The sequence below is a fragment of the Phoca vitulina genome, unplaced genomic scaffold (assembly GCF_004348235.1).
Source record: "Phoca vitulina isolate PV1807 unplaced genomic scaffold, GSC_HSeal_1.0 scaffold6, whole genome shotgun sequence".
Classification (NCBI taxonomy): Eukaryota; Metazoa; Chordata; class Mammalia; order Carnivora; family Phocidae; genus Phoca; species Phoca vitulina.
In genome coordinates this window covers 35,067,952-35,090,775 of record NW_022589709.1, presented here as the reverse complement: position 1 = coordinate 35,090,775, position 22,824 = coordinate 35,067,952, and the positions used below count along the sequence as shown (strand labels likewise).

Below are 22,824 nucleotides of genomic sequence, written 5' to 3'. Positions count from 1 at the left end.
AATTTCCAGTACTATAATTTATTTATCAAAAATCTGCATATAAGTGGATCTGCACAGTTCAAACCCATGTTCAAGGGCCAACTGTAATTGGAAAGGTACTTGAAACAGGTCTTTATAAAAACATAAATGTATTATAAATATATCCATGTTATAAACGAGAGCATAAAGTCTAACCCTCCAAAGGGTACACTTTCTTGTTCATTAAAAAGTATCGTAGTCATACTTCTACATCAAGATTCATTTTATTTTCTCTACCATATAAATACTTGAGAATGACATTTTAGTAGTTCCCCACCCCTTTTTAAAGCAGAGCAGTCAATATATGAAAACTAGTTTCCTGGTTTTGTCAGATGAAATGTGATTAGATAATAACTCTCAAGCTCCACTCAGTGATATTTATGTTCTGATTTGCTCATTCATTCATTTCAGCTGATTGGTCAAACACAGAATGTAAAACCTGGATCTTATTATTCAACTTATTAGCAGGAAGTTTGGGGCGATCTGAAATATTGTCTGGTTTCTCCGGTAATGACCTGTAAGGTTTTGCTTTGATTTCACCTTCAGGAAATGTAGGCTCAGAAAGCATAGGCTCAGAAAAGGCTTTTCTAAGATTTTCACTCTCTTCTCTGTTTTGCCTTATGGATTCTTCTTCTTGGAAAATTTTCTTTACCTTCTCCAGCACAGCATTAACACAGACTGTCTAATAAAAAAATTTTTTGAAAAGTAAAGTTTCTTTTTAAGCTACTGAACTTCTAGTAATAAGTCCAATAAAATGTGTAACATAAAGTCATCAGTCTACTTATTCTAATAAAGAAGCACTTCTTTTCCTGGCACATGATAAACATCAGGAGATTGATTCCTTGTTCTAAATATATTACACCATCATCTAGAAAGAAAATTAAAGCATAGTATGCTTCAATAAAGACATGCTTTACCTCTTTCCCCCCCCCAATTCATTAAATGTTTTATATCTTTACTCTATGATTTAATTAAATGAGACTCCTTTCTTCTGAATTAAATGAAACATTTTCTGGGAGTTGGAATTTGTCCTCAAATGTGTTAATATCTCAAAGTAGGTTTCTTGTTTTTACTTTCTCCCGCTACACTTTGCTTATACCTATGTGTACAATTGAAAGGGCATAAACACATTAGTTAGAATTTAGTAAGCTAGTTGATAAATGATTTCTAAGCAAACACATGGTCCATTTTCCCTCAAAAAATGCCATTCAGTACTTTGTCAAAACAAAACACACAGAGAAATATAACTGAAAATTGGGAATCAGTAAGAACTATAATGATGAAGATGATGATGTTGCTAAGTATTTAAGGCAAGCAACAAGAATAATAAAATCCATAAAATATGAGAAGACCTAAACTAGTTTATCTTACCAAAGCAATACCTAAAGCTCACATAATAGGCTATAAACTCTTAGAAGGTTTTCCTAAAGAGGGCAATAGAGAAAGGATTGAGGGCCTTGGCTGACCAACCTCAATTTCTTCCTGATCTCCTGCCTCCTCTTTTCTTGGCCTGCGCCCCACTATAGAATGAGGGAATACCAGATGCTTTCCTTCATCTCCCTGCAGTTAGTATGTGGTCATGTGACCCTGTTTTAGCCAACAAAATAAAATATATCTGCTGGAGAGGAGTTCAGGAGGGATTTTTGAAAGTTCTTCTCCTATATAAAAAGAAAGACTCTTTGTCTTTTGCTTCTAACTATCCCCTCCTCCCTGCTTTGGACACCGATATAGATAGGATGCCTGAGCATGAGGCAGCAAGGACCAAAAACAAACAAGATAGCACAGGAGAAAGATGGAAAGGCCCTGGGTTCAGATGACATTGTAGATCCACTGTACAAACTGGGAACCATCTAACTCTAGACTTCTGATTAACTGAGATATTTAAATATCTTCATCAATTAAGGCACTGCCAGGTATTTTTGGTTACTTGCATCCAAGTATATGCCAACCTAGAGCTATAAACCTTCAGGTCCATCACTTCCAGCTGCAAACAGCTTCATCCATTTATCCCCCAGTAGGATCATTTTCTATGTATGCCTTGTTGTGAAAAAAGATTAGGGGGGCGCCTGGGTGGCTCAGTCCATTAAGTATCCAACTCTTGATTTTGGCTTAGGTCATGATGTCAGGGTCGTGAGATCGAGCTCCCTGTGGCGGGATCCAGGCTGGGCATGGAGCCTGCTTAAGATTCTCTCTTTCCTCCCTCTGCCCTTCCCCCTGCTCGCCTTCTCACGTACACACTCTCTCTCTCTCTCTCCCTTCCCCTCCCCCCAAAACAGATCAGGAAGCCCTGTCCTATTTGATATATTTCTTCTTCCCTCACCTACAAAATTTTATCTGTGCCCATTCTAACCACTTCTACCCCAGTCACAGAAAATGAAGGGTCTTGATCGAGGTCAGTATCTCTGTGTTTATTTTTAATCCGTACCCTGCCTCTTCTCTACAATTATTCCGTGGCTTTTCAGCCTCTCCTTCTTGACTGCCTCTTGCCCTGAAACTTCTAATGTGCTCAAGTATCTTCCATCTTAAAATAAAAATCCCTGGCACCCTGTTTCTCTCTTGACTGCTATATATGCTTGCTTTTCTTGATCAAACCAGGGTCTATATTCATGGCTTTAATTTTTATCATCTCCTCTTCACTGAAACCTGCTTATTTCTGTCTTCGTTATTCTCTCACACCACTGAAATAGTTACAAGATGGTTGACTCCAACATCTTTACTATTAGATCTTTATTTTACTTGACTTTTTCTGCTGGTAACTGACAACTGCTCACAACTTCCTGAGTCTCTATTTCCTTAACACTTTCTCTCCTGATTCTCCTCCTACTTTTCTGATTATTGCTTCTTTGTCTCTTTCATGGATTTCTTGTTAGCTCACCTTAAATGTTGCTGTTTTTTACATTTCTGTTGATTTTCCACTCTTTTCACTTCCAGACTTTTCACTCTTTCCACAATGGTTCCACTCACAGGACATTAACTTCCAACATATAATTATTTGCTTTCAAAATCATAATTCCAGCCCTGACCTCTCCTAGACCTTGGGTGCATACATGACCAATTATCAGGTCACCAAAAAATTGTTTCTAATACTACTTAGAAAGTTTATAGAATGACAAGTCATGTGGGATGATTTCAAAAGCCTTCAAGAAATTAGGGTTTAATTTAGTTTTAGTCTAATTTGTTTTATTTTCACCACAGCTATTTCATCTCACTCATTTTTTGCAGCATATTTGCATCCTAGTTCAGTTGGATGTCATTTTTGTATGAGATTCACATTTAAGACACTGAGCACTTCTCAAAAATTTTAAACACTTGCAAAATATAAGTTTGCAAAAAATATAAGTTCTTTTTAAAACTATGGATATGTTTATAAAAGTAAGTTCCTTTACTTTTTTTTCAAGGATGTCTTGGCTATTCTTGACCTTTTTCATTTCCCTGTAAATTTTAAAATAAACTAGTCAACTTACACGCCTGCTCATATTTTAATTGGGACTGCAATCAATCTATAGATAATGGGGAAAACTTAATCTTTATTATTGTGTATCTCAATATGATAAAAAATATTAACAAAAATGTGTAAGACCTCTAACAAAAAAGCCATAAGAATTATTAAGAAAAATTAAAGAAGACCTAAATAAATAAAAGGATATACCATGCTCATGGATTGAAGGGAGGACTTATTCTACTAGTTATCAAGATTTATGAAGCTCTTGTAAATAATACAATGTTGAATCAGTGTAAAAATAGAGAAATAGATTAATTGAATAGAACAGAGAATCTATAAGTAGACCTACGTATATAAAGACACTTGATTTATGATAAAAGAAGTGTTCTGGGGCAATAGGAAAAGTTTTTTCTCCCCAGTAAATTGAGTTGGATCAATTGGATACCTGTAGAGGAAAAATTTGTCCCTTACCTCATACCAGTTCCGGATGGATTATAAATCTAAAAGTGAAAGGTAAAATAATAAACTTCCTAGACTATATCAGAGGGAACAGTTTCATGACGTTGGATATAGGTCAAGCTGCCCTAATTAAGACATAAAAAGCACTTAATATAAAGAAAAGATTAATACATTGGATCACATTAAAATTAAAAACTTCTGTTTTATAGACACTGCTATAAAGGTGAAAGGAAGTCACAGAATAAAAGAAATAACCAAAAGAAGGTTTATGCATAGAGTATATTTTAAAAGTACAAATCAATAATAAAAAAGATAGAATAGAAAAACAGAAGAGACTTTAACAGAAATTCACAAAAGAAGATCCCAATGTCCACTTGATGCATAAAAAGGAACTCAGTCTGATTAATAATCAAGGAAATGTAAATTAAAGCACAATGTGATAATACTACATACTCACAAGAATGGCTAAAATGGAAAAGACTGACAACAGCAACTGTTGGACAGTATCTATTAGAGATGAACGTGTGCATATTCTGTGGTCCAGAAATTTTACTAAAACATATGTACAAGAATATTCATAGAAACCATATTCACAATTGCCAAAACTGTAAATAATATAAAATTTCAACCATAGTGTGGATAGTGACTTATATATATTGAATATATATGTATTCAATCAATGAAATACTATACAGCAGTGAAAACCAACAACTATTGCTATAGGCAGTGAATGAATTTCATAATGATAATTGAGCAAAAAAAGACCAATATAAAAGAATATATAATATATGATTTCATTTATATACAATTTACACTGTCTATGGTATTAGAAGTCAAAATAGTGGTTACCCTTTATAGAAGAGGTTCATGATTGTGAGGAAAGCAAGAAAGAGGTTTCTAGAATGATGGTTACATTTTGTTTCTTGATGTGTGTGGTAGATAAATAGATTTTGTGATAATTCATCAAGCTGTGTACTTTCCTCTCTGTGTATTATACTTTTTTAAAAACAATTTAGAGGTAAGTATAAATGGCAATGGATTAAAAGAAAATAACCCCTTATAATTTATAAAATCCTTTATATTTTTGTCACACTTTGTTTTTATCTTATTTTATTTTATTTTAATTTTGAGAGAGAGAGAGCGCACACATATGAAAGGCAGGGGAGGGGCAGAGGAAGAGTGAAAGAGAGAATCCCAAGCAGGCTCCACGCTCAGCGCAGAGCCTGATGCGGGGCTCGATTTCACAACCTTGAGATCATGACCTGAGCTGAAATTAAGAGTTGGATGCTTAACCAACTGAGCAACCCAGGTGCTCCTTTTGTCACACTTTGTAATGAACACTTTTGAATTACAGCACTTGCAATTCAAAATACACTAGTATTTGTGTTCCCCAATATCATAGACTTAAATGATGGAATACTGAACTTTAGCCAACCACGGCACAATGGCTGAAACAAAACAACCGTAGCTAAGTGAAAATAAAACCAAAATGTTTTGACCAAATAATAATAAACTTTATAAAAATCATTTTATTCAAGTAAATTTGTTTTTGGTGGATTGACTTGCCTCAGAAATGGGTTGACTTTACCTCAGAGAAGTAATTTTTTTTAGAAAAGTAAGTTTTTAATGTAAAATTATTTGTGTAACAAGAGAACAGTACCTTGGTTTATGAATTTATAATATATCTATATCTTTAACATTACATGAAATAAGTATATTTATATCTAGATTCTAATAATTTTCTTAACTTACCAAATAAATTAGTGCTGCATATGAAGCATACATTATGCTAGTTAAAGCAGTCTTCGCTGGAAAAGAAATCATTTCAAACAAAGAACCCCTTCTGACCTGCAAAAACAGAAAGAGTTTTCTTATTATAATAAAAGTTTTCAATGTTACAATGTTAAATTTTACAATGTTACTGTAAAATGAGAATTTAAATATTTCTTTCTAAAGAAAGTCATCTGCTGGGTCTATCTTTTTTCACATTCCGAAAATATATTGGCTTATTTACGTATTATTTTTTTTACAAAAAGGTACTTTCTTTTGCTATGACAGATCTATAAAAAACCTTGCATTTCCAAAATCTAAATTATTTTAACTTTTTTACATTTAACAAGTGTGCTCACTAGGGGGTGCCACTGTGCATGTTAGAAAAACAGCACTGGGTGTTAAACGCAAACAATGAATCATGGAACACTACATCAAAAACTAATGATGTAATGTATGGTGATTAACATAATAAAATTAAAAAAATAAAATAAAAAGCACATATACAAACAAAAAAAAGAAAAAACAGTCTTTTCTTTGTTCAAATTCCTGTAATCATCCTTTACTAAATTATTCACCTCTTCATTAAGCAAACAGCAATCGAAATACTAAGCATTTCCTGCAGATTAATGACCTGATTGGAAATGTTAATCATGAGACTGCTGAAGGCCAGCATTCATCTTAGATGATCATTAAGCTTCAAGAAATGCTCTGTGCTCACATCCAGCAGGCTTTTTTGAAACCGAGAAGGTTTACACCACTAATGAATTTGTCTCTCAGAAGTTTCTAGTTTCTGGTAATAAGCATCTCTGCCTCAGACATAAGAGAATATATTTAGTTTAAGGGATTAGACTCTCTTCGAGGTCACCTCTGTTCCCTTGAGTAGGATATGAAAGGAGGGCCTTGGGAAAAACATTCCCTTCCCATTCAGCAGTGAAGTGGCAGTTAGCCATGCTCCTCTGAACTAAGTGCCAAGACACTCAATGGCTTCAATAACTCCCAAAGGGACAGGCTGCAGCTAATAAAATCATGTAAATGCACAGTAAAAAATGCATAAAAACTAGAAAGAACAGTATGTATGTGTACATTAAAGTTAGTTATGACATTGAAAAATTGAAACAATTGGTAGCAGAATGGTTAGGTGAATTAAGCTCTATCCACTCAATGGCATATTGCAGCCTTTTAAAAGGTGCTTCTGAAGAATGCGTAATGACGTTTTATTGAACAAACGTTTGTATGGCACTGTGTTGTAAGTGCCTGTTGCAGTATATTCAGTTTTCGCTCACTGCTGCCACTGCTGAAGGAAGAACAAAATTGCCCATCACGATTTACCTCCTTCTCTCTTAAGTGATTTATGTAATGCTGAAGCCAAGAATACCATCTAGCCTACCAGCTAAGAGAGGGAGGTGGGGGGTAGATCAGAGGAGGGAGGCATTCCTTCTTATTCCTTGTCTTCCAGGCCATACTGACTCCTAGATATGGGAATAGGTAGGGGCAGTTTTAGCCCACTCTCTCCATAAGTTGGTCTGGAAAACTTCCCAGAGTTCCTGGCCTCTGGAAAGAGTTTCCAGGAACTGAAGCAGCTGCTTGCTGCTCCTTCCGTCTTGCTAGAAGACTCAAATTGATAGCATGCTTTTGAATCCCACTGTTAGGCTACAGGGAGACAGACAAGTACAGAGCAGATGCTAGGAAAGAAAGCAGATATATTCCAACAAAATGCCTCCTAGGAGAGTAAAAGATTCATGAGTTTGTGAATATACGAAGTGCAGTAGGAGGTCCATATTCAGTAACTGGTAGGCCATATACAATAAAAATAAAAGTGGTGTCTGCATGCATGAGAAATTACTCTGTTTCTGTTTCACCGCATCTTTTTTTTTTTCACATTTTGTCCTTCACCTGAAGTAATTAAAACTGATTACTTTTTAAAGTTTCAAAATAAATTATATATCTGATACATGTTATGCTTCTGAATGATGAATCTGTATATTGCCTAAGGGTCACTTTTCCACCATTTTAATGCTTTTAATAAATACTTGCTATTCCTGTAACAAATCATTCCTGTAGAAAATACATTTCCTCCAAAATTTATGTGGCTACTGGCAAGTAGCCATTTTTCAATTTTATGAGCTACTTCCAATACATGTTTTTCATATTATAAACCACCCTGTTTCATTTTTGGCTTGCTATAAGCAGGAATAGTGTATGGTAAAACAGATAAATTGGAGAGAATTGTAAATCAAAGAATGTATTTAGTTCATCTCAACCAATTAAAAAAATTTATCTGAACTTATATTAATTTTATTTACATATTTAAGTTAAAAGAATGTTGATATCAATCTTATACCCATATATTCCTTTTAAAAATTTTTAATATTAATATATATGTATATATAAGATATGTGGATATGTTATATGGTCATACTAACATCCCAGATATATAGATATTTCAACAGTAAAAACATTTCAATCTTTAACAAAATTTCTTTCACATAATTTTGAGTTCCACCTCTGTCACATAACTTTGACGTCTCATCTCATAAAAGAAGTATCTGTGTTTATCTTATTTTCATTAAAATTGAGATAAATCACAAAAAAGCAAACCATAAGCAGTTTAGAAAATAATAAAGATCCACTTATAGATGACTCGAAGTTTAAAGAATCACCAGGCCCAATTTAGTTTGTGTTGTTCCCAAAACCACCTTGACAAAGGATACTAGGGGAGTAATAGAGAAACTTTAACTCAGTGATTCACAAGTGTTGCAAGAAGCATTGACTGGTTAATAGGCCCAGAAAAAAAGTATTTCCTGTAGGTTTGGAAAAGTTACATGACCCTGTCTCTGCTTGAGCAACCCACAGTACTCATGAACCCAGGAAGGACTCCTAGCAGTCCAAAGTAAAGAAAGCTATTGGACTTCGTTTATTCCAGTATTACTATCCTGTGGAACATTGTTCTTGAATAAGCTCTTACTCACATGGTCCTATAAAAGCTTAAATGTCCCAATCTCTTGGCCAACCTGGAGAAGTTATGTCTTCAAGATTCCAGGGATTCTACTTTCCAGGAATTGTCCTTTTTCCCCAGGTCTTAAATTATACCACCCAAGATAACCTCATGGCAGGCCCATCGAGAACCTATAGAAGTTCTTGATATTTTTGAGGTTTACATGTATATTTTTTACACAAAATATGTGAGGTTTGAGTTTAAACCCCAGTCTACGTTGAAGTGTTGGGGGTGAGGAAGAAACTATACTTAGAGAAGTGTCTGATCTTCATCCTGAAAAAGGGAGCACAAGTTCACTGGGATCCATGTAAATCACAGGCATTGTAGATGGTGAGGGTTTTCTTCACTTTTGCCTGTATCTGGCCTACACCACTCCACAGTGCCTGTACAAAGGAGAAACAGTCATCTCTAATGCCACTATAAGGAAGATTGTGACATATATAAGGAAGATTGTATCATAGCAAGAGCTCCTGTGGCCCTGCATTGCCCTGCCAAAGTCAACAACTACGTCTGGGAGCTGACGTGTCTTGGCTGAAGTCAGCATTCAAGCTGATTATCTAGGTCACTGCAGCCTAGAGCAGCTGCAAGCTTTACTCATCCAGACAGCTTCTAAGGCTAAGCAGATGCACCATTCTTTAAGTACTGATGCTGGGGATGTTGAAAACGACCAAGAAATGATCTAACCAGAGTTTTCCATTCCCGAGGCCCTTTTAGAACTAGCAGATGACTTGCTATAATCTCAGCCCTGCATAAACTGGAAGGGTTTGAGAAACAACCCGACTCAGCACCCATAAAGACAGGTGCAAAGGAAGTCTCTTTTAACAAGCTGGAGAGGATTGACTCCAACTATGTGCTCATGTTAAAACAAGCCTTTAGGATCTCTTCAGGTCACTTGTATCAGTTGGGTCTTTGGATAGTTCATATTGGGCTCAATATCTTTGAATATGCTAACATAAATAGGACTTGCTCTAGGGCTGAGCATATAATCAGAAAGCCTTGCGCATATTGTCAAGGAGCTCCTGTAACAACATTCATACTCTAATTATCTTGAGGAAGACTATTACTGTATGCTTCATCTCAGACGACATCAGGGGGCTGAACTACTATCCTAGTCATAGGTAGTGTCCTAATGAAAATGCTCCTCTATTACCTGTTCTTGAGGGAGTAATCTGCCTGACTGGCAACCTCAGCTACATAATATCCAACAGAGTTTTGGTAGAACCATTTAAGGTGCTCTAGGTACACAAGTATCTTTCTATCATTAATTATCCTCAGATCAGTGAGAAGTCAGACATATGAAGAGGATCTTTAACACCTCCAGATAGGTTAACTAGGCTGCTTACCTTCCTATATAAAGTGATGTCCTCCATGCATCTACAAAGCATATCCCCTTGCATTAGCAATTTCAGATTTCACTCCTTTTACTTCTGCACACCAGAAAGTTCCACTTTGACAGAGGCAGCCTGACAATCCTTGAAGGAATTCATGCTGGAAGCTACTCTGGGTAAGCTAAACTCTGTCACTATGGAAAGACAGCCAAGCAATGTATGTACCAGGGCTGGTGTAGCTCCCTCATGCTATGCCACTTATCTCCCTGGATAGTGGCACTGGTACCCTGGATAGGCTCCATTCACAGACCAATCCTTTGACCTCCACCACACCTCTTACAGTACTCTGTTGTTCCTTTGACTCTCCAGGCCATTATCTTCACTATTTGTACTTCTATTCCTTCTTCACTGGGAATTTTGTATCTGAGATATGTTGTTTTCTTGCTTGCTACAACATAATTCCTCTCAGTAGGAATTCTGATTCTCCACCCTAGCTAATACATATTATCCAAGTAAAGCTTATTCCTCATTCCTAACCCCCAAGGACCCTTGAACCTCTGACCTGAGACTGTTCCCACTTGTCTCACTCTAGCCATATGGAACTGCTTACATTTCCTAAATAAGTTATGCTCTCTCTGACCTCAACATCTTAATATACAATGTTCACTTCTGGGAATAGTTCTCCTACTTCTTCATTTGGCTAATATCTCCTCTCTCAAGATCCAGTATTATCTTCTAGGAAGCCAACACTGACTATTCTGTGGAATTATATGCCCCTTGTTGATGCTTCCATAGTACACTTTGCACACTCTGATCATGCACTTGCTGCACTCCACTGACACTGCTTACTTGCCTATCGTCCACACAGTCCATATAGGGCAAGAGCAAGACATCTATGAATCCTAGTATCTAACCTAGTGATTTTACATGTCAATGTTCAATAAATATATGTTGAATAAATGAAAAAGTAGAATAATACATCACTTCCAGAAAGAAATGTAACGATCTTAAATTAAAATTCATAAAAGATACTAGATGAAGGACATCTGGTTCCAGTAGTAGGGCAGACTGAGCTAATGTGGAACCCTCTGGAAATTCTACATAAATACCCCTAGAAGTGCCCCTAGAAATTCTATATAAAATCAAACTCCAAAATGTAATACAAGACTGAGTTTACAAAAAAGAAGAGAAGGAAAAAAGAGGGAGGGAGGGAGGGGTGGGAGAGGAAGGAAGGAAGGAAGGAAGAAAATTTCCCTGTGCCAGGAACTAAAAGGCGGAGCAATAAGTGTGTGAGTATATGTCCCAGGAAGTATCAAAAAGAGATAAGTAAAAGGAAAATATGAGTAAAGTAAATAGACATAAAGAATATGTTTAATAGATATGTTTAATAGATACTCCAGAAGTATGTTTAATAGGTACTCCAGAAGAGATTAGAGAAAATGAGAAAGAGGTAATATTTGAACAAACAATGGCTAAGAATTTCCCAAAACTGAAGAAATTATCCTTAGATTCAAGAATCACTATGATTCACAAAAAGCATTTTGACAACAGCTAATAAAATTGAAGATATGCATCCCTCGTGACCCAGTAATCCCTCTTCTAGATGTATACCTGGAGAATGTCTCTCACACACAGATAAGGAGTCATTTACAAGAGTGTTCAATGAAATACTGTTTGCAAAACAAACAAAACATTGGAAACTAAGTTGCCCATCTGTCCAATAATAAACGGTGGATTATTTTTTCTTACAATGGGATATGACAAAGAAGATTAAAATAATAAACCATAGCTACACATTCAAAAATGTTGAGTGAAAAAAAGAAAGTTTCAGAAGGATGAGTACAGTATAATATAATTTATATAAATTTTAAATATATGGAGAATAATAGATGTATACAAATGTAGTGAAACTATAAAAGTATGTACACAAATGCTCACATCAACCTCAGGAAAATGATTACCTTCGGTAGAGAAAAAACTGGGGGATCCAAAGCTGGATCAGGACATGGTTAATTATATTTCTTTTTATAAAGGAGATATCAAAATCTATATTGCAAAGTATTACTACCAATTTACATTTGGATGAAACTTCTGATACACTGCCTTTAAAATGTTTTGAAATATTTTATTGATAAGAATTTTAAAAATTAAAGCTAGATTCTAAGACAATTAGAGTAAGAGCAAAGGAGAAGAAATTTCATGGGTGTTGATTTTGAACTGATGTCACAGAGACAGTCACAGTCAGCATATGGACCTTAGACAGGTCATTTATTCCCACCCCCTGCTTCTTTCACCTCGGGTTCCTGGAATATGTTATCACAATTAAGCTCTCAATTTACCTGTGAAACCCACTGTCAGTCAGGGCAAAAAGGCAAATGCGTTGTGTTTTTCAGTTCTCATGACTGGATAAAAGGAAACATAAATTCATCTGGAAAGATGATTATTTTCCTGCCACTGAATTTTCATGAGTACTGGGAGGCAATTCTCTGTGGATGTCTCTGTTTCCTGTACAGATTGGGCTTTCTGAGCAAAGGACATGGTTGAATAACAAACAGCTTTAGAAGCTAGAGAAAGTGTATTCCTCTGGAGAGATCTAGAGACGTACTTCCCAAGACACGTCACAGGGCACTAAAGAGAAAGCCTTCTCCTTAAACCCTCTAGAAACATTTACTTCTCTCCCCCAACCCCTCTTACTTTTTCTCCCTTTGTCCCTCTGTCTCTGTCTCTCTCTCAGGCTGGGCCAATGGGCCAGCACTCCTATAAAAGCTGAGTCGCCGAATTTCCGGCTCCTGTGCTGTGCTGTGATGCAACTCGGCTCTTGTCACATTGCCCTGTGGGACCTGAGGGCTTCGCTATTGCTCTGACTGCTGCTTTGCAGTTAATAATAAACACTCTCTGTCTCTGATTCAAGGGAGTCGTGGGTCTTCTATCGGTGTGTGTGTTTGTACCGCTGTGGCAGGCGAACTTGTTAGCTCGTAAATCGTGTAAAATCTCAGATTCTTCAGTGCTGACTTAGGAAAGAGAAGCAAAAGGAAAGACTGAATGACATAATGGACACTGTCTTTAAATGTGATTCTATAATACATACAGAAATATTCTTCAAAGGACATTTCTTATATCAACCCTCTATAAAAACTGTGGGTTAATAATGCATGGAAAGAGGGGCGCCTGGGTGGCTCAGTCGTTAAGCACTGCCTTCGGCTCAGGTCATGATCCCAGGGTCCTGGGATCGAGCCCCACATCGGGCTCCCTGCTCCCCGCGGAGCCTGCTTCTCCTGCTCCTTCCCGCTTGTGCTCTCTCTCGCTCTCTCTCTCTCAAATAAATAAATAAAATATAAAAAAAAAAATAATAATGCATGGAAAGAAACATCAAGGCAAAACGTTTGTTTTAGCAATGTATTTCAGTGGATATTATACAGCTCAGCTGTATTTCTTTTTGACAACCTAAAGATACAGGAATAAGGTTTATACTGCTTAGAGAATGAAATAAGTAACAAACACAAAGCGTTTTTTACTCTTTCAAACATCAGGTATTATAAGGGAGCCTTTTATAATTGCTATCTCAGGCAATTCATAGTTGAACCCATCCCATGATTTCTGGAAATGTTAAAAATCTTTGATTAAAGAGAGATTCCTATGTAAAGGATAGTTTGTTGATTTTAGCCACCCGTCATCCATTTTCTCATCTTTTCAAAATAACCCAAATTTTGTTTGAGGATTCATCCTTTCCCCATTCTCTGGCCATGTGGTCTGGATGGAGCTCCAACCTCCACTGTAGGGAGAAAGCAGGTAATCAGGTCCTGGGCCAATCAGTGCACCCTATTCCCCTGGTTTAGAGGTAAGCCTTTCTCAGAGAGTGAACCTCAGGACTTGGCGGGGAATACTGGCTCCAGGACTGTCATTCTTTAGGGCTGTAATTGAACCTGGAAGGATGGAGTCCTGGGAACAGCGGCAAATCATCTTGTAAGCACGAAGGGAAAGTCAGTGTGTGAATGGAGGCAACACAGAGGAAGCAGAGCCAGGAGATGGGTAGAAGAGAAAAATGGGACCCTGAAGGCATCATTTGAGTACCTCCATCCTGAAGCCTTATCAACTCTGGATTGTTCAACTGCAGGAACTAATATATACTTTTGGCTTCACTCCTTTTGAGCCACGGTTCTTCTCCCTTCAACAAAGGGTCAAAATGATTCACCCTGGGGTTCAGGTGCCAGGCTTGCAGGAGTCCCAATCGTTTGTAACGAACATTTAGAATGCCTGGAATAATGCTCAAATGGAAACTCCCAGAGTTCTAAGTCACAAAGTTTAGAAAAAAAGAAACTGGTCCTGAAAAAGGTTTTAAGAGCCGTTGTCCTTAACAATATATAATAGAGCCTCAATATAACAATGTAGAAGCTGTACTTTGAAATACACTGGATGTTGGTGGGTCTATCACAATGAGTTTATAGTTGAATATATTCAAATATGTTAAGTCAAACAAAGATTATCTTGGAAACATAGCAAGGTTATGGGGGAAAAGGAAAAGGAACAAACCATCATTTTTAAGGCTTATAGGATTCCTTTTAGGTTTCATATAAGTGATAATCTGTATGCTGATATTTAGGTTGAACCATTTGAAATTCAGTTTCATAGAGCTCAATCAAATAACAAAGCAGGAAAAAAGTCCACATTACTTCCTCTTTCAGATTTATTTAAACCGGAATATATATAGTATATTGAAAAAAGACCAAACCATTCATTTCTTATCCAACTATTCTTGTTTTATATGTAGGACAACCAAATGTGCTACATTTTCAAATCTTGCAATTTCAAAACAGTTTCTAAAAACAAGAGTTCATATCTTGTGCAAATGTTAACATTCACTCACCTGCACGTTATAGAGGGGTTGCTTCGGTGCATTAACTTCCCTCAGCAAACGATGTGATATGTCCCTTAACTCTAGAAGTCTACAAGTAAGCTGAGGCTGCAAAAGTTTGGCCACTGATTTGGAAGATCTGGATATGCTGTTTAATCCTTGAATTAATGTTCCTCGGTTGATCCTCGCTAAGGCGACAGCCATTCTGATTTTGGACGGTTTCTGCATGGGTTCTCTTCTCTGGAAAATAAGCCTCTAAAAAATGAGTGATGTGTGAGTCTCCCATGAATTATTACAATTTCCTTCAGACCGAGACCAAGTACCACATAACAGCACATTATGCATGGTCCTACGCATATACTCAGTGTCCAATAATTATATCCCACCCCCACGTACCAAACCTTTGAATAAATGTATGATTTTTGCCTTAGCATAAATATCCAGAATTTAAGTTACTAGCCAAAAGATCTAAATTAAATTTTTCATTTTTCTCTCTGGGTTTCTTTATTTTTGCATTGATTTTTTAAAGAGCACTTTCAAAAGTAAGCAGTTCTAGGGGCGCCTGGGTGGCTCAGTTGGTTAAGTGACTGCCTTCGGCTCAGGTCATGATCCTGGAGTCCCTGGATCGAGTCCCACATCGGGCTCCCTGCTCGGCAGGGAGTCTGCTTCTCCCTCTGACCCTCCTCCCTCTCATGCTCTCTCTCTATCATTCTCTCTCTCTCTCAATAAATAAATAAAAATCTTTAAAAAAAAAAAGTAAGCAGTTCTTATTCAAATATTACTCAATGTTTGAATTATTTGAACAATAATTCTTATTCAAAACTGTTACAAATATTTTCCCAGTTTATTTAAAAAATTTAAATGATAAAGCATTCATATATAATGCATGGTACAATTTAAAAAAAATAAAACAAATTCCCTACATACTAATTAACAAACTTAAGAAACTTTTACTTCTAAAAACTTCAAAACTTGTGAGCATTCTGACAGAAAAAATTTGTGGCATTAGCAAAACATATGACATGTAGATCTTTCCCTGCTGTACCAGAAAGTGAACCACAGAGAGATTATTTACAATGTGGTTAGACTGCATTCCAGGCAACAACAAGTATAGTTGCCATTATTCACTTAAGCAATTTTATGGCCTATTCTGGCTTTTTCATATATGACTTGGGGGAAACTAATGGTTTATAACACAAGAAGCAACTTTGAGTCTCTATTTATTGAATCCAAATATATAAGTACAAAACATCTTTTAGATGGATTGTTTTGGTCTACAATTAGCAGCATATATTTGCTTAAGAGCTAATGTACTGTATATTTACTTTAAATGCCTCAACTGTTATCCTGAAGAAATAAATTTATTATTGCTGTTTTTGTCATTAAAGTTCAATGCTTCTCTTACTGTTTTAATATTGGTGACTGGAGATAACCAAAAAGTGTACTAGCCTTTCAACGAGGATGTACATCTGCAGCATCAGTCAATTAAGCGTCTGCCTTTGGCTCAGGTCATGATCTCAGAGTCGTGGATCGAGCCCCTAGTTGGGCTCCCTGCTCAACGGGGAACCTGCTTCTCCCCCTCCCCTGCCGCTGCTCATGCTCTCTCTGGCTATCTCTCTCTCTCTTTCTCCCTCTCTCAAATAAATAAATAAAATCTTTTAAAAAAATAAATATTTGCCTCTGTAGAGAATAAGACTATCTGTAATTGATAATCCATGAATCAAAACTCTCCTGTAGGATCATATAATTTGTGTTGACCAAAATATAGCATTTATGATAAACAATATTTTTAAAAATTCAGGTGTGCATTAAAATAATGCTTCAGTGCACTTTGTATTATATTTCTCATTTTAATATTGTCATAAATTCATAGCTTTTTCCAACAGACTCAACTTGTTCCTAGTTAATATCATCTTTGTTTCCTTTTAATGCTGAAATCATTACAATTTGATGACTGTGCTTCCCTTCATGGTTTTTTTTTTTTAAGATTTCATTTATTTATTTGAGAGAGAGAGAGAGAGCACAAGCAGGGGGAGCGGCAGGCAGAGGGAGAAGCAGGGAGCCCACTGTGGGACTCGACCCTAGGACTCTGGGATCATGATTTGAGCCAAAGGCAGACCCTTAACCGACTGAGCCATCCAGGCACCTCTCCCTTCATGGTTTTTAAAATGCTTTCCTTTTTCAATACTTTCACAGATATCTCTGAATCTCTGAAAGAAACATTACCTCTAGCAACAAAATATCTGACTTTTATTCTCTCTGACACAAAACATACAGTCAGCTTGTTCCCAAGAAGACCATTACTGCTTTTCAGAATAGTATTAGAAACCCAATCTAGACATTGAGGTGCATGTAAAGTGGGTTTTTTTTTGAGGCTCTGAGAATAGAAAGGAAACAACAGAGGAGAGGCTACTTACAGTCCTGGAGATACAGAATGAGATTTTCCTCTTTTTAAAAAAAAAAATAGTCACCAGTTTATAGTGATGATTCCAATTCACTCTTACCTTCAGTGAATTTTTAAAATAGGCTCTGGTAAAAAATTTGTTAAATAAAAGGTTTTTTTTTCCTGTTTTTGAGCTACCAGCTTTTCCCTTTGTCTACTATATATGCTATATATTTTCCTAACAAGCCACGTGTGTAAATTTAAACGCTGACCCCAAATGAAGAAGTGCTCATTTCTTTCCCCTGGTTTTGTTTGACTCTTGTCCTAAGCATCCTGGAATTGGCTGCAAAATGTGCAAGTTTACATGATTCTTTTTGTCATCATTATCATCTGAGTACGTTACCAGATGTGAGAAAAGAAATTCCAACTCCCTTCCCCCCCCACCTCAGAGACACACAACGGTAATAATCATTTACCACAAGAAACCTAGTATCAATTAATCAGATTGTTTTGAGAATCCTGCTCCAAATTTCGCTATTTGGATATATCCTGCTTTCCTGTTTTTTTTTGTTTTTTTTTTTTTTTCCTAGAGCCATACTCATCTCTCTATCATCAACTGTTTTAATGTTGAACTCCAATTTCTATTACGTTAGCTTTTTACTACTCTACATCCAAAAAAACCAACCTGTCAGCAAGTCTTATTCAATTCTTTCTCTCAATAGTCCTAGAATTTGACCACTTCTCACTACCCCCCTGTGCCAAAACTCAGTCCATTGCATTTATCCACCATCTCTTCTCCAGACTAGTAAATTAGCCTCCTCAATGGTCTCTCTGCTTCCATCCTTGTCTATGTTCATTCTATTCCTCAACACCTCAGCCAGAGAGATACCATTAAAACTTAGATCCTATCTTGCTTTTCTGCTCTGCTGCTTCAGTGGCTTCCTAGTGCACTCAGTATAAAAGCCAAATTACAAACAGTGGTCTACAAAGCCCGACAAAGGTTGTCTTTTCTTTACCTCCCTAACCTCACTGTCTTTTTTTCTCTCCCTTTCTTCCTCGGTACTTGTTGAGTTTGTTAAGTATACTCCCACCTCAGGGACTTAGCACTAGCTACGCCATTTGATTCTTCAAAGGTACCAAGGTTTCCTCACTTGCTTCCCTCAAGTCTTAGTTCAAGAATTACTTTCTCACTAAGACCCTCTTAGTCACCCTACCTCAATGGTCAATTGTTCTCCTTGTTCCCACCCATATTTCATATCTCTGCCATATTTCTTCTTCTTCTTAAGACCTATCATTAACATAATATATAGTTTATTTTCCTTGTTTCTTGTTTTCCTACTTGACTAGGATGTAAGTTCTATGACAGCAGTGTTTTATATCTATTTGGATCACTGATCTTTCCCCAGTACCTAGAATAGTGTCTGGTGCATAGTAGGGAACTCTATAAATATTTGTTGAAATGAATAAATGAGGAGTATCAGAAAATATAACAAATTAACATAGAGAAATAGAGAAATATACCAAATATTAAATTAGAAACCACCCTGAAAGTTTTCAATGTACAATGTGCTCTGTAACTTTGACAATTATGACAGTGTCCCACTAGAAACAACACGCCAAAGACAAAAATATAACTGAATTATAGAACATAATCCTACTCTCATCATATTTAGAAATTCTATACTAATAAAAGTAATTTCCAGATGTCACTGGTGCAGCCCCAAGAGTTTTGTCCTACATGTTATAAAAAAAAAAAGAAGCCAAGAGAATTCAGAAAAGTACATCTACAGTTATAAAAATCCAAAGTTTTATATGGATTCTAATATGTTCTGCTTACAACTCCCAATTTTATAGTATAAGGTTAAGTGCAAGATAATTACAGAATAAAACACATAATTGTCTTTCATAATTAAAACCACAAAAATTGACCCTATTTTACCACAATGGATTTCTCTCATTCAAGTAAAGATCATCTAAATTAAAACTTTTTAGTTTCCTAATTGTAAAATACATTTTTCATTTGTTCAAATGTAAAAGTTTAGTATTTTTAAACTCTCACATGGAAATCATTTGCAATTTGCAAATGAAAACCTTTAAAAATCATTGTTTTTGCTAAAGGAAGTGGATACTGAAGGTACTGGGGCCTGCGTTGGACTGGAGTGTACATGACATCAGAAGCCATGACCTCACGCTAAGATTCGAAAATTAACTTCCCTCAGCCCCAGGAAGAAAATTTCCTTCAAAATCATTAGTCATAAAGAACTATTTAATAACCACTATTCTTGGATATATCCCTCTATAAAAATCCCACCATCACTCCCACCAAAACTTTTATTTGTTTCAGGCCAACAAGATGGCCTTTTCCTAAATAAATAAATGCCTAAAACCTTTTTAAAAAGTTTTAAATATTAATCATGAAATTTAGAGATTTAAAATCCAACCCAATTAATTAAAACCCTCTAAGTATTCTTTTTTTTTTTTTAAAGATTTTATTTATTTATTTGAGAGAGAGAGAATGAGAGAGAGCACATGAGAGGGGGGAGGGGCAGAGGGAGAAGCAGACTCCCCGCCGAGCAGGGAGCCCGATGCGGGACTCGATCCTGGGACTCCAGGATCATGACCTGAGCCGAAGGCAGTCGCTTAACCAACTGAGCCACCCAGGCGCCCACCCTCTAAGTATTCTTAAAACCACTCCTTTCAGTATGCTTGGGAATTGTGGATCATCCCCAAAATAATAAAATTTGTAGTATTTACAATCTGACCTTTCAAGTATAATTTAGTTACCCAAGTATTAGCATTGTTTTCTGAATAATTTATTTTTGAAGTACAAGTAACTTCAATATGTTACAATATCCCCTAAGAACTTGGATTTCTTGCCAATCTCAGCAAATTAAATGGTGGAAAAAGAACAATGTGTGTTAAAAATGAGACATAAAGTAACTGTTTATATTCTTCTCTGAATGAGGTAAAGTTCTTATAAGTAAATAACTTCGGTGTGTTGGAAATAGGAACTCAGAGTTCTTTCTTTGGGATCAGAATATCAAGCTATTTCACTATTAAACCAAATTTATGGCTCTAGTGATAATGAGGCTATTCAGGGGGTAGGAAGAGAGGAAGGGAGTTGTAAAGAAAGTTGCAACTTCTTAGATTATTAAACCCAGTTTCTTTAATGTTGTCAATGGTGAGAGAATGACAACTTGGAAGGGGAAACAGGGCTTCCCAGACTGTGCCAGTCTCAGCCATTTCACATCCTAGACCTAGCATGGTCACCTGCCCATTCCTTCTCTAGTACTCCAGAGCATACTCAAGAAAAATCTCCAACATTGAAAAAGACTTTATACTAAAACTAGGGGAATTCCAAAGGGGGAAGCAACTAGACAATGAGTCTAAGATACAGATTTATAAAATCTGGTTTGTAGTCTGGAGCTTTTAAGCCTCATCCTATCCTACTTAGTGGACCACCATTGGGATGCCATCTTACCACTAGGTATCCAGATATATACACTTCAGTATCAGCCCTCCCCAAAGTCTAGACCCAAGACTAATGCCATTGGTTCATATGTACTTGATATTCTGGGAACATGCTACACGGTTTCACACTTTTTGTCCTAACGGACACTGCTTCCTCTGCTCCTATCCACTTACCCTATCCCTTTTTTCACTTTGAAAATTCATATTCATCCTCTGAAACCCAATTTAAGCATCCTTCCTCCATAAAGCCTTCTCTGACCATCTTAGGTAGAGCCATTCATTCCTCCAAGTTGGATTTACCTCTTACCATATTCCAAAACAATTACTTGTTTACAATTCTGTCTCCATTAGATTAAGCTAATTGACTGAAAGAATCCTGTCTTATCTCTATTCCCTCTCCCCAGTCGCAGCCAATAGGAAAGTATTTAGTAAATGTCTGATGCCTGGTTGTATGGATGAATGTTTAAAAGTGGCTCTAATATCTCTCCTTTGGTATGAAATATATAGACTTTGTGATTACTATGTTACTCAGAGAGCTTTTTTGTTTACTTCCAGGTTTTGGCTATGTTCTTCATGTTTGATATGGCCAAAACTCTGATATCTGGATGAGGAAATTATTACTGTACCATGTAACTTTACAACATATTCTATTTCAACTGTGGTCTAGATGACTAAATATACTTTTCCATTAAGAGCTGTGTACTTTTAAGTAAACTAGGTTACAAAATATTACTTTTTCCTGATCAGATGTCTTTTCAGAATTCTCTACCTATTCCCTCTTCCACTCCCCATATTTTATCTGTCTCAAACCCTTTTGGGAACAGAGGTTATACAAAACATATGCACATATGCTTTGTTTAAACTGATATCACTATTTTCTTTCCACATTAAAACATACACCCATACCTTATTTATCTTTCCATTATTATAATTTATGTTGGGTTTTTTTTCACTAATTTAATTTCCATAGATTTTAGTTAAAATATATCTAGGTATTTTCCTGATTTTTATATTAAGCAAATCTTAAGTAAATGTAGCAAACTACATACATTGCAACTGTGGCTATGAGAGAGCTCCACAGTTCCAATCTAACAACACGGTGATTTTCTTTAAAATTATCTATCTCATTTCTTTGTCCACCATCTTTCTGCTTTCCATAGACCCACCCACTGAGTAAGATTTGAAATTTGTTCTTCTGAGGCAAAATTACCTTCTTCCTAAGCTTCAGGCACTGATCTCAAAGTCAAGCATTAAATAATGGATATGATATTAAAAATACAATATACTTTTTGTAATCCTTTTCAAAGTCATGAAATCACATTACCTGATTAGACTGTGATAATCTTAGGATGGTAGGGAATTCATCTTTAAACTCATCTATAAGGTCCATGATGACTTTCTGGATCCCCTCGACTGAGACAAAAAGAAGTTGGGGGGAAAAAACTTAATGAAAAACATCACCTAACCACAATTCAAAAGAACATGGGACACTGGGTCCACTTTGTAAGTCCCTGGGAAAGCAAGTGAACCCTAGGGGACTTTATTCCCCATTGTTTCCCACACCCATATCCCCTTTACAACGAGATTGCATATACTTCTTCCAGAAAAGTTCTTCAACACCTGCCCACATATCCACCCAACAGGTTTGATTGGCATGACAAATTCTTGCTTGGGTTCCTAGTGCTTGGCAAGTTTGCAGGCCAGGGCAACACTTGTCCTACTCTGCCATTAGTGAGGGATGAGGGCACCCTTCCACTCAGGAAAGCAGGCAAGGACAGAACCTACAGCTCATTGCCAGAATTCTTTGTTACTGCACAATGGGCCTCTGAGAGCTTGTTACAGAATCTTCTGAAACCACTCTGGCAGTGAGAAGGGGAAGAATGTGTTTGAAGGCATAAGGGGAGGAGAAAGGAGAATGAAAAATAAACCATACTAAGGAGTTCTGCATTATTTGGAATTTTGACCCAACTTCTACAGGGATACCTCAATTAATGGATCATCTGAGAACAAAGCTCCCTTTGAAGAGAGTTGGCATATGCTTTAAAAGAAATGCTTCACACATGATGCCAAGAGGAAAAGAAACACCAGAAGTTAGTTCAGAAA

General features: G+C 36.5%; 1 protein-coding gene across 1 annotated transcript; it reads right to left on the bottom strand.

The window, feature by feature from the left end:
• Positions 1–57: 57 nt before the first annotated feature.
• Positions 58–22,618, bottom strand: SPATA9 (spermatogenesis associated 9). The gene is made up of 5 exons (XM_032403977.1): positions 22,317–22,618; positions 22,046–22,134; positions 14,880–15,107; positions 5,672–5,767; positions 58–700 (listed from the first exon to the last, which is right to left on the bottom strand). The coding sequence occupies exons 1-5, from the start codon at positions 22,375–22,377 to the stop codon at positions 413–415; spliced, it is 762 nt and encodes a 253-aa protein (XP_032259868.1). The 5' UTR covers positions 22,378–22,618; the 3' UTR covers positions 58–412.
• Between the last annotated feature and the right edge of the window lie 206 nt (positions 22,619–22,824).

Coding starts and splice junctions, on each gene's coding strand:
- SPATA9 (XM_032403977.1), bottom strand. CDS start 22,377: ATGCCAATCAAACCTGTTGGGTGGATATGTGGGCAGGTGTTGAAGAAC. Junction 22,135..22,316: donor GAAGAACTTTTCTGGAAGAA/GTATATGCAATC, acceptor TTTTTGTCTCAG/TCGAGGGGATCCAGAAAGTC. Junction 5,768..14,879: donor AACCCCTCTATAACGTGCAG/GTGAGTGAATGT, acceptor CTGTTTTTGCAG/GTCAGAAGGGGTTCTTTGTT.